This window comes from Clarias gariepinus, chromosome 23 (genome assembly GCF_024256425.1).
Source record: "Clarias gariepinus isolate MV-2021 ecotype Netherlands chromosome 23, CGAR_prim_01v2, whole genome shotgun sequence".
NCBI lineage: Eukaryota > Metazoa > Chordata > Actinopteri > Siluriformes > Clariidae > Clarias > Clarias gariepinus.
The window spans coordinates 18,977,266-18,990,671 of NC_071122.1; the positions used below are offsets into that span (position 1 = coordinate 18,977,266).

Genomic DNA, 13,406 nt, shown 5'->3' on the forward strand with positions numbered 1-13,406 from the left:
CATGAACTATCGAACTGTCAAGTCCCCAGAGAAACAGTTGCCAACACCAGTCAAGGCCAGAACCATTTTCTAGGTAGAGAGAATCATTCCCAGACACCAGACGCATCCCAGAGAGACACACGGGGCATCCATGTGACTAATCTATCTATCCATGTGATCATGGCTCCGGCGCACTGAGAAAATGTTCTACCTTAGTGGTATCCAAGCACTAGTGAAACACTGGGGTAAGTGCATTAGCGTAGTGTAGCAGGGGATTATATAAAGAAATAATGGTAGTTTTTACCCTCATAGCTGTGTTCTGTTATTCTGCACAGTCCCTGTTTGACATGAACGCCACTCATAGTAAATAATTAATAATGTTATATGTAAGTATTTAATATTAGGCTGAAAAAGCCTTCCATAGATTTTGGTGAGTGCATGATGGCTAGGGCTATAGTACATATATGGCAGCTTTCCAACCTACAGTCAGCATCACGTTCACATGATGGCCATCACGGCATATTCGCCACTTCCCGACATCTGGCGAAATTTGGCGTCTCGCACAGATTTAAAACTGCATCCCAAATTTTCTTTGTTGAACAAGCCACATCAGTTTACAGTATACACTCAGGATGTGAAGAAGCCTTAGTCAGCGACTCCGCAGTTCAAGACTCGAGTCTGCCAAGCTGCTGCTCTGGCTCCGATTTAACATTTCTCTCTTCTCCCAACGGTCAAGCTGTGCAGTTCTCCATCATTCAGGTTTGAAGCTGACCAAAGCAAATGTGCTGGATACTGAGCATGCACTTCTTTACTGCCATGAGCCTATCCAATAAAAATAAATAAATAAATAAATCGACAATACTTTTCCAACACCGGCTCCCGATGAGCCACGCTTTGGAGATGACTTGTGGAAAACTGTCGGTCCTCCAGGCTGTGAAACATGTGCTTCTGAGAGAAAAAAGGGATGTTATTTTTTCTTCGGGGGTCTCATGAAATCCTTCATTGTTGGATTTTTATAACGGTGCAGCTCTGAGAACTAAAACATTCAATGTGTTGCTTAAAATGTGTAGCTCTGCTAATGCTATCATGTCATAAATAAATCCAATTTGACCGTGTTTACTGGATTGGATGAGCTCCATGCTCTGAAACACATCCATGCATATTTTTATCTCTTACTGTACGTTACTGCTATTGTTTTATAATAACGTCATAACTTATTATATTGTTTATTTGAAATTAATGACTGCCTTGCTCGAACATATTTTTTCTAACATTACAATAACTTTTAAATAGCGACCGTATTAAAATTTATGCATCATATAAACAGAGCCAAGTATCCCCCACTGGGGGAAAAGCATTGCTGAGAACCGTCATTACTGCTGTTATTAATGGCGCTGTTGCAGCTAGACATATTTTCTGGTGTCATTTTAACTCTAGGGTAATAAAAAGCCTCTCCGGAAGTTGGGAGGAGGACACGCACACATGCATGCTTACTCTGAGACAGTGTGGGTTGTGATAGAAAAGTCTGAACTGACACAGCACAAAGAAAGTACATTTATTCCCTAATACCATAGCACTGTCGAATTCTCAATGGTAATTGAGATATAAGCAAATTTTTATAAACTAATCTATCTATCTATCTATCTATCTTATATATAAATGAATTTAAGTAAAATAGATGCTTTTATATATTGAAAATGGTGGAAAATATATTTATTCCAACATGAGAGACATAATCGGATTCAGAATGGATTATCAAGGGTTTACACAACCGAATCAATTCTGATTAAAAATGCATTCCGATCGGTCCGGGAAAAACCTTCCAATGAACCACCAATGCCTCCTTTCTTTTATAGCAAAAATTCAGTATTAAAGCTAAAACAATTTAATAGAAAGTTAAAGTGCCTTTGAGTGTTGTCTTTGATTGGTGGAACCATTTCTATTGTCATAGATATTGCACTGATTGATTGATGGGGGAAGAGGGATTATGGTGTGGACAGTGACTCCGTTTCCAAGACAAAGGTTCATAAAAAAAACAAAAAAAAAAAAAACATACCTCTCCTTTCCAATGCTTTTTATGTTGTTATTGTTATATAATTGGTTTGGAGGTTTTGCTGAAAACTGGCAACCTTTACACAAGTGGAAACCTCACCTGCTGTATTAAACAAACATTCATCTACTGTACCCGCTCGAAATGAACCACTAGACTGAATGCTGGATGGCTGTAAAAAAAGAAAAAAAAAAAGCAGGTAGATTTAAACAGATCTTCGAATGCTATTCAAATTCATTAATCGATTAGTTGGATGTTGGATGGTTAATCGATGTTGGGTGGCTAGCTAATCATTTTGACCCATTCCTTAATGACTCCTAATGAAATGAAAGGGGGGGGGGGGGAGAGAAAGAAAGAGAGAGAGAAAGGGTGCACCTCCGTCGATATCATTACACTGCTCCCTGACAAATCCTGACTGAACAGTTTGAAATGAAGACAAAGCAGCTTGAGCCAGAACGGATCGGCGACTACAGTCGATGTTGAGCATCATTCAACAATATTAAGCCATCAAGAATATAAATTTAGATGAGTATGCTGTCAAAACACACAAAGATTCTGTCCCTTTTACTAAGACTTTCACGTGAAATGAACACAAAAAAAAAAAAAGATCCGGTTTTGGCGCATTGCATTTTATTTGAAAAGTCTTTTGCAAAGGCATAAAGCATTCAATGACCACATGAAAGCATTACACTAGACGATTAGAAGAAATATTTCAGGATTTCTGCAGAAGCCTCTTCGGGCTACAGTTTGTGAGCTTTTCATATTAGTAAGTAAAACATCACTAAGCTGGATGTTGCAGATGTGCGCCACATGTTGCCTATTTAGCTATGCTCGAATTTCACTGATACATTTGTGGCCAAAACGCAACAACAAAGCAAACATTGCTGAAGCCTGCATGCAATATGGCTGAGCTCTAAACAGCAACACATTTGCCTGACGCGGCGCTGCCAGAACGCTCGGGACCGGCGGTGAGAACAGCTTGACAAGCAAACCCAGTCATTTTGGGTTTTGGGAACTGAAAATGTTCTCTCTACTTTGCTGCCAGTCTCTCTAACCACCTTCCCTAAGGCTTCTTGGTCATGCTAAAAATGTGCAAATGTGACGTAAGTGGACATTCCAACATGAGATTCGATTTTAGACAAATTTTTTTTTTCGCATCTTGTGATTTAGTAAAGTAAACTTATAGGCAATTTGTAGACAGCGAGCATGAGCAAACAGCTCCAGATGGCGAATGGACAATGCTCCGGGTTTGAAGAATGAGTCATGGATGTACTATATACATACGCATATTTCAGACCCAAACTTCAAATCCATCAGGCGGTGCCTGAAATGAAATTCTCACAGAGGTCATTTTATCAAGAGGACAAATTGTACTTGACATGCAAGACCACACAGGAGTTCATGCATTAACTGCAGACAGCCTAGGAAAAAAAAATAACATCGTTATCAAAACAGCCATCTTAAAGAGCTGATAAAAAAAAGAAAAAAAAAGAGATTGAACAGTTGTGTTCGACTTCACCAACACCAACAGGCCCTTCGTCCCGGTCTCCTGAAGAGTAGTTGCTCAATTGAGCGCACGCCGCGCTCGACTTGCTAACACGTCATCGCTGTTTGAATAAAAGCAGTCTACCGTTTCAAATAGCTTTTATAGCAAACTGCTTTGGGTTTTGAAATGAAACACATCGAACCATCATGAGCCAATAACATATCCCTGTCTCTTTTTCTGCTTTTGGTTCAATTATTAAATGTGACATTTGCCAAAAAAAAAAAAAAAGATGAATCATAAAACCAGAATCCTCTTAAAAGATAATTTCTTTTATTAATAAAAGGCCAAGTCCTTCATACACCAAGATATTGGATCAAGCTTCCATTTTTAAACCGCATCCCTATAGACGAAGGCTTTATTTTTCTCAGAGGATATTAAAACCTTTTAATATGACCTCTGGACTTTTAAAATGAGCTCATCTCAGAATACAATCCATATAAACACATTATACCCAGACAGCTGTGAGACTGAATTGGTTTTTAGGAAGCACACTGAGAATAAAGCATGCTATTAAGCCAGTCTTGCTTGTTTGCTGAAGAACGTGTGCTAATAAAAGAAATTGCATTTGTCCGATTCACATATTGGATTATTATTAAAATGACAATATAATATAGGTATTAGAAGAGAAAGGAGGGCTTAAATCTAATATCTAGTGGTAGCATGACAATAGCATATCACAAGGTTGTAAATGCTATTGGTGAACTATTACACACACTTACACACACACACATAAAAACATTAAACTTACATTTCTATCATCTGTCATTTTGTACAATTTGTAATAAGTACTTTGACTGATCTACTTTCAAGTTCTCCTCCAAAGTCATTTTTCTGAGAAAAAGGAATGATAAATCGCATAAAGTTTCACATTCTATATGTCAAATGTCCCTCCTCAGGCACTGCTCATATACACTATATGAATAAAAGTATTTGGTCAAACTCCATGCACACAGAGACAGTATCCAAATACATATACTCCAATATGGAGTTGGTCCCCCTTTTGCAGCTATAACAGCTTTCACTTTACTTGAAAGGCTGTCCAGATGATTTTGGAGTGTTTTTGTGAGAATTTGTGTCCATTCATTGTGGAGAGCATTTATGAGGTCAGGCACTGATGTTGGACAATAAGGCCTGGCTCACAATCTCCATTCCAGTTCATCCCAAAGGTGCTCGAGGGGGTTGAGGTCACAGGGCTCTGTGTTAGGGCCAGTTAAGTTCTTCATCAAGCCATGTCTTTATAGTCCTTGCTTTGTGCACTGGGGAACAGTCATGTTGGAATAGAAACGGGCCTTCCCCAAACTGTTGCCACAAAGTTGGAAGCATAGCATTGTCCAAGATGTCTTGTTTAGTGCCCTTCAATAGGGATAAGGGGCCTTTTAACACGACTAAAAGCCTGCATGACCCTACAGTCTGGGCTGGAATGAAATCAGAAATCTGACATACCATTCGGTGTATTTTTTTTTTAAAGGATTGGTGGCACAAGTGTGCTTGTAGCCACAAAAATCCCAAATGATCCACTATAAAACATTTGTTAACAGGAAATAACCTGAAAGCCAAAAATTAATCCCTATATTTATGCTTTTCTTTTTGAAATACATGGGGAGTTGGCCCTGGCAGCACATTTTACCAGCCATTAATGAATTGCAGTGAATTCCAAGACAGGAACTGAAACAATTGAGCCTTTTAATAAGAAGAGATTGTCATATGATAAAGAAGAGATGAGCTCATTCAACAGATGCCTGTGGTATGACTCACCTGACCAGCATATATATATATAAATATATAAAGCAGTCCTTGGGTGTTGTGTGGGAGAGGAGACTTAGACGCCTCACCCTCATACTATCCACACTTTTAGTCTGGATTCAAGCAAGGATTACTGTCATATAACAGCCCAAGCTTAAAGACACTGACATCATGAGCCGACTATTCCGGTTTCTCACTGTTGTCTAAAGGGTCTAAATGAAATACACAGAGCTGGTATTGTTTAGGTAAAGTTGTGAGATCTCCTGGGATAGGCCAGGATTTGTGCGATGCATCGTGTTGCAATGAGTGGCTCCAAGCCAGGCTCATGTCTCACTGGATATTTGTGCTTCCTGAACCATTTTCCAGTCCATATATGTTACATCTACATTACACAGGAACGTGAGTGAATGCTGGACTTGTGCAATGTCAGCTAAAGTGCTGGCTTCCTGCATCGCTTAATATCAGCTTTATTCATTTGTGAAGAAATTACTTTAAAACCAGCAACAAAAGGTATGCACAGGAGTGTTCAAGTCAAATGTTTAATTGTGCAGAATAACAGAACAAAGTTATAAGAATAAAACCCTCTGTTATTTCTCTATATAATCCCCTGCTACACCTAATGCACTCATCCCAGTGTTTCACTAGTGCTTGGATACCATCAAGGTAGAAGGTTTTCTTAGTACATCTGAGCCGTGATCAGACTGTCTGCATGATGTCTGAAACGCTGGCCTCCCAGGAACTCTTTTAATGGCCCAAGCATGTAGAAACTGCCTGGATTAAGGTCAGGATTGTACAGGGGATGCAGAAGAACCTCCAAGCTGAGTTCCTGTAACGTGCAAGTGGTTTTGATGAATGATTGTGTGTACAGACAGATGCGTCTCTTCCACAAGTTATGACGAGTTATCTGTCGATTTTCAAACATCAGGAGGTCCACTGTGCTTATGATCTTCTATAAATTTTAATCTGGGTTGTGCATTCATTCATAAGAAATTTCATCAAATGTCCCAATTTGACTTGAATGTTGCTTGTAATGTAATTATAAGTGAGCCACGGAGTCGTGTGAGTTTTATGGGCTATTTATCACAATGATGAATCATGCATATGTGAGATATGAGATCACTGTTTTCAGAAGCATTATGTTGTGTACTTTATGCATGCAATATATTTTTATTTGTACTGTTTTAATATAAGCACTGTGGCTTAGTGATTGCACCTGCAGGGTCGAGGGTTCGAATCCCGTCTCAGGTGTGTTTGGAGTTTTCATGTTCTCCTCGTGCTTGGTGGGTTTCCCCCAGGTAATCCAGTTTCCTCCCACAGTCCAAAGACATGCAATTTAGGCTGATTCCCAAATTACCCTTAGTGTGTGTATGTGTATGTGCCCTGCAATGGATTGGCACCCCATCCAGGGTGTTCCCCGCCTCGTGCCCGTCTCATGGTATAGGCTCCATGCCCCCCCCCCTCCCCTGCCCCTGTATACAGGATAAAATAGGCTCCATACTACTTTGTGTATTTTAGTGGGTTTCATCAATCATGTTGGATTTAGAAAAAAAATAAATGAGCATTAGCATTTATGAGAATAAATATCCAAAATATAGGGTGTGTATAAAAATGTCTTCAGGTTTGTCTCAGTTTTCATGAATTCAATATGCACGTCAATTTTAGTGTAAGATTAAATCAATGGATTTAAAGGTCCTACGCGCACATTTATATACTATAAATTAAATTTCCCATAAAGCATCAGTCGACTAAGAGAGAAGACAGACTGAGATCCTGAAGTCTAGAGAGGGAATGAAGTAGACTGAATGCATTTACTGCACTTCGATGAATTAAGAGCCAAAACTGGAGCAGCAACACGACAAACACTACTATACCATCATCCCGATGTCATCAGCCTCGAGAGACTATACGCAGAGTGACACATTTCTCATGATGCTTTGAAGCTCGCGAATGGTGTCGACATGAAAGGGGATTCCCTGGCGTTCACGGCATGCGCTTGAAGCCGTCATGCCCCCGTGTTTACCGAGAGGACAACAGGAAGGTCTGTCGTTTCAAGTCTTTAAGAGACTAAACGTGATCGATGGCTGCTTGATATACTGCGGAGAAATAAAAATGTAATTCAACCTTCCTCTAATTAGATCCGATCAAGAGATATCACTTGTGTGTTTGGAGAATCTGATCGTGTCATATATGGTTATGCATAATCACTAGTTATTACAATATTTATTGCTTGTGAATACAGGAAAAGCTTTCACACAGAGTGGAGGCAGGCATCCACCTCCGACCCAGGAAGCCTGTTGCCATGGCTGCCAGTGATGACAAATCTACTGTCGTAGGTAAAAAAAAAAAAGAGAAAATGTTCTGTCGTGTTCAGGCTTTTCATTGGAAGATGATTTGTTCTAAATAAAGCATTATCTTCCTTCTGAGTTGCTTTGAATAAAATTATGCTGATATGAACAAATGATGTTACAATTAATCCACAGTGACACTATATATAATATATAAGTTTCTTTAGTCCAACAAAGAATTTGTTTCTATATACATACTTTACACTATACATTCCTCTTTCAGCACACTGTTTAAGCGAAGACATGTATTAGAAACACATGTTGTGTTCCAAGGTCATGACCCTGGATCTGTCTGTTTCTCTGCAATGAAGCTGCCTGAGAATATGTAAAGTGGCAATTTCCTGTAACCATGGCAACCAAACAGATAGTATACAGCCAGCAGGGCTGGTGAGTTAAAGCCCCGAGCGAAAAAGTAGGAATGACAAGGAACGCTCTCACCTAGAGAATCCTGTTTGATCGGGCGTGCTCGCTATGAGTTCATCGGTCCTCTCTCAGGGAACTTTGCCCTTATTCGGCATATGCGGGACAAAAACAGGTATAGCATTGTTGAAAGTAAAAATAAAGGCACATTAAGGAGAGCAGATTTTCACCAAGCAGAAATAACCAGGTTATTGTGTTACTGCTCTTTGTGGAGACAGTATAGAATACTGGCTTGGCTGAGGAGAGGCTGCTGGAGGTTGTGAAGCTGAACTGAAGTGATTTATGAGAGAAATGTGTGTTTGGTGTGTGTGTAGATGCGTGTGAGTGCTCGAGGGAAAGAAATAGACCTAATGAAAAGGTCACGCGGCAGTCTATCTACGCCGTGCTGGGTTCATTTGCGTAACTGAAGAAAGGCAGCATGACAAAAGCGCTACTGTATTCCTGAGTCATTAGTGAGAGTTATACAACAATTGGAGCAAATACACATACGGATGCTAAAAGAACATAAAACATACTGTACAACGTTGCTATGATACACAACTCTTCTTTAGCTGGTTCGTCAAAATATGCATATTTTATAGTCAGGCACATATGGTCATCAGGATGATAAAATCAGGATTGCCATCTGGACCAACCCAAGCTCGGCGACTGTTCGAGTTCAGTAATAAAACAAACAGCTTGATATTCGGTGTGTAACCGTCATATTTCACCCTGCCAGCGTTTCATCTCCTTTGCTGCATCTTACAGGCTCAGACCTGCACCTAGAACTTTATACACCTCAAGCAGTTCAGATGACAAGGAGTGACTAGGAACAAAAACTTCCCGAACCACTTTCTTCGTCTTATTGCCCAATTGTTGAATATTACATCATCCTAAGGAGCCTGTCTGTTTGTCATATTTATACAGAAAAGTATCGCTGAAACATTTTACAATCATTGTACAAATAACGTCCAAACTCATCATTCTATACCGGTTTATCCAGTAAACACTGACACGGGGGGCTGGAGCCTATCCCAGGGGACTTCAGCATGCGGCATGGTACACCCTGGACAGGGTGATAATCAGCGTACTCTGGGCAGTTTGGGAATCTGCATGTCCTTGGACTGTAGGAGGAAACTAAACAACCCTGAGGAAACCCACCAAGCACATGGAGAACATACAAACTCCATGCACACACAACCGAGGCAGGAATCGAACCCGGATGCTGGAGGTGCAAGACAACAGCACTACAATCACGAAGCCGCCGCATAACCACATATTTTAATTCTCATTAGACTGTGACACAAGAATGAACTTGGGTGTCGTGTGTAACGGCTATGGAAAAAAAGGAAGCAGAAATGTAAATATTCCTCTTGTGATGTTTCCTGCTCGTGAGTAATAGCAGACACCTAGCTGAAGCTGCCAAAAGTGAATATCTGTGGCTGTATCGCTTTGTGAAGTAGCGCAGTAAGAAAGTGTCCGTTTGTGTGTGGTCTTTTATCCTGAAATAGATGTGAAGTAACAGTAAGGAAAGAGCTTTTCCATTTAAGACATAAATATGTAGGTTCATATAACTGAAACGTGACCATACTGGAGTCACCCATAGTCTTTTATACATTAGATGAACAAAATGTTCTAATCTCAGCTCTTCTTATTGAGAGTGCCATTTACATGACCTCCGTCCAGTCTGGCCTTCAAAGAACCGCAGGGGGGAAGGTCATGCTTCCGGACATCACTCACAACCCCGAGAGATATCTGCAGATGGCAATGAAGTCCCAGGGCGCTTCACAGGAAATAAACTGTAGCTATATCACTGCTGTAGAAGGGAATCGGAAACACAACCAGCGTTTGATGGATTTATGTACATTAACTAGATGTGGGCTACAAAGGGGGAAAAAAAGCATTGGAGACATTCATAAGACGAAGCGGTAACACATGAAGGCTGTTCCTATTACTGACTCCCAAAGGTTTTCTAAACAACACTCTTACTAGTTTGGTAATTCTTTTATCTCGAACACTCCATAGTGCAATCATTGGAGAAAACCCTTCTGCAATGATGCGCTTGCTGTTAAACTAACCTTCAACTAGCAGTAAAAGTGTCGTTATCCCTGTTTATCGATCTTAAAACGTCATCGCTATCTAATGGCTTCAAGAATCGATGACATCAGACCAGTGGGATGGGAAATTTGGAAATCTGGAAAAGCCAATTAACCTAATCTGCATGTCTGAGGAAACCAGAGGACTTGGAGGAAACCCAAGCACAGGAAGAACATGCAAATTTGATGCACAGAGACCTGAGGCGGGAATCGAACCCTCACTCAACCCTGAGGGTGTGAGGCCATGGATCTGCCACAGATCAATCCCAATTTAACTCTACTGTGACTAAAATGGTTAAAATTTTATGGCACTTTAATATATATTTTAAGCCTCTACTACAAAATATTTTGGCTCCTTCTTTGTGTCAGTGTGTCTTATGTGTTTCTTCCCCAAATATTAGAGTAAGTCCGAGTCACGTGACTAATTTAGGATTCCTAAAATAAGCTGTATATTCACGATATGTACTTTCAGTTTTGCTTGTTTTTTTTATTATTTTGAATTCTTTTTAAAATATATATATATATATATATATATATTGTAAAAGATTTGGCATTTGTTTATACATTACAGTTTATTAGATTAAAATAAAAACTAGCGTTATTAAAAAAGGACCACGCCCCCAACAAAGGGTTCAAAAAAGACAAACCACGCCCCCTGCACGAATTCTGTTAAAAAAGAGCGCTTTTTCAAGAAGACACGGACATTACACAAATCAATATGGTTTAGTATCATTATTATTATTGCTATATGGCATTCCTATTATACGTATGCATAGGTATTAACGCTTAATTTAGTCTGATACTCTCTAACTGTAATAGCACTTTATACATTTAAACGCATCACCATGAGCGAGTGTTATATACACAGTACACAGTATTTAACATAAATAACAAGGTCAAACGTTACATTACGAAAGGACATACAGTTGGAACAAGATCAAGACTAAAAATCATCTGAATAATGTTTATAATCATCAGTCATGATTGTGTATTTTGCCGCATGGTCACGATGACTATAATAACCCGGTCTACAGAGAAATGTGTGTGTGTGTGTGTGTGCAATATTCAGTGTCCAACAGGCTTGATCTGCAGATGTTTAGTTTACAGAACTATCTCTGTCTCTTACCTGAACCGGGGCGAGTCTTTAATACACTCCTCAAAATCCACCGTCATGTTGGCTTTCTTTAATCCTGCTGCAGTCAGAAATGTAAAACACACATCGCACACACACTGTTGTCCTTCACACAGATCCTGTCAAACGGTGAGCTCTGAGTCCCTGTAGTCCTCTGAATCACAGCCACTGACACACACACACACACACACAGATACACACAGTCACACGCGCTCACTGCTGCTCTGAATCAATACGCTTTAATCTGTAGCAGTATCCGCCGCTGGGCTGAGCTCAGGGACCGTCAGCAAAGTGCTCTCACACATCAAAACGAATTCTCTCAAATGCTTATGTTTGTAAAAGACTAAACTGGTCTGCCTGAGTGCTTAGATAGCAGTGTACTAACACTATAACCTGGACTGGTTTAATAAAGAAACTTGTGTTAAAAATAAAAATCCCCTGTTCTGTTTATAGGCTGTGTGGCTTTTTGTTTAGGAAACTGATCCCTAGCTAGAAGCCAATATGTAGAAGCAAAGATGTGTTAAACAACCAGTCTAATAACTTTTACAATAAAAGAATGAATTAATGACTCATAATTCCAACAGAATCTCTGAAACATGCAGGCTATGACTAATGCACACACATGACTGAAATTTATTATTATTATTATTATTATTATTATTGCATTTACAAACAAGCCAGATAATCCCATAGAATATCTCGTGAATAAGGAAAGTTCAACCCTGAGACCTATGACTTTCACTTGGCTTGTAATTTAAGAGTAATTTCACCAATTTTAAAACCCTTAAGCATTTATATGATCACTTATGAAATAAGTGCATGCTTAAAAAGATTTTTATTTTAAAAGAGTTGATATTTAGGTGGCCGCATGGGGTCTCGCTCCTCGTGTGGTTATAGGATTGTGCTTGATGGGTTTTCTTTAACATGCACTGTAGGCTGAATGTCAGTCCTAATTTGCTAGAAGTGTATGATTGTATGTGTATCTGTGTCCTTGTGCATTGCAATCAGTTAGCACACTTTTTGGTAATTGTCCTGGGAGAGGCTTCACATTCCCTGAGACACAATGGAGGGATGGAGTTGATGTTGACATGGACTACTGGTTGGCCAAACTTATGACATCTTTAATAACTTGCAACTAAAAAAGTGTTTGCTCAGTCTGTAACAACACCTTTGTATTTAATAAGATGGTTTCGCATTAATTTTTGTGTTTTCTTGTTTGTATAATATCTCAATTTGTATACAGACCCAGTGCCAAATATACTGTGGAACTCTCTATTCTGGTTGCTGCTCATGTTCAAATGTGTTAATACTTCCAATTCCTTGGTAAACTCAAAGGGAGTTGTACGACAAAATTCTCAACTGTATTAAACTAGTTATAACCAGCTTAATTATTAATGCACAAATTTTTACATTATAAATGTAACAAATAAAGAAATATAATTAATCATATGGTGAATCTTCTGTAATCAGATGTTTATTTGTTTAGATGTTTATGGAAGGAGTCTCCAGTTTCAGCTAAAGGTTTTCTTTCTCACATTCTCATTTCCTCTGTAAGATGACAAGCTTGATTTCAAAAAAGAAAAAAATAGAGATAAAAAAGGATCTGGTGAGGGTATCTATCATAACATAAGTGATAAGAAGAACTACATGAACGTTCTATGACATTAAATGTAGCTGTAAATGCTTGCAGATTGTGTACTGGTGATATATTGCTTATTATTAAATGAAATGTCATACAATATGTTGTTATTGTTGGTCTTTCGGCTGCTTCCGGCAGGGGGTCACCACAGCGGAATATCCAGTCCGCACAACAACTTGGCACAGGTTTTACGCCGGATGCCCTTCCTGACGCAACCCTCCAATTGTCATACAATATGATCTGTTCTAATCAGTGAAGATTTCAGAGATCAGTTTCAGAGAAGGTCCTGGGTAAAAGTTTTGGGGTGTGACCCATGAAATGACTCATAACTCAAATAGAAACTTTTCCACATCTCTTACATGCAAGCTATTGCACACACACACAAACAACCTGCATTTTTAAAAATGTTATTTATTTATTTTGCATTCACAAACAAGCCAGACAATCCCAAATAACATGTTATAGATACAGAAAAGT

At 39.2% G+C, this 13,406-nt stretch overlaps 1 protein-coding gene across 1 annotated transcript in view; it reads right to left on the minus strand.

Annotated features, from left to right (window-relative positions):
* Positions 1-11,503, minus strand: part of acap3b (ArfGAP with coiled-coil, ankyrin repeat and PH domains 3b) — a 60,654-nt gene extending 49,151 nt beyond the window's left edge. The window contains exon 1 of the mRNA XM_053484125.1: positions 11,285-11,503. Within this exon, the coding sequence (XP_053340100.1) occupies positions 11,285-11,331 (47 nt within the window). The 5' untranslated portion in view covers positions 11,332-11,503. The remainder of the gene's footprint in view (positions 1-11,284) is intronic.
* Positions 11,504-13,406: the final 1,903 nt, after the last annotated feature.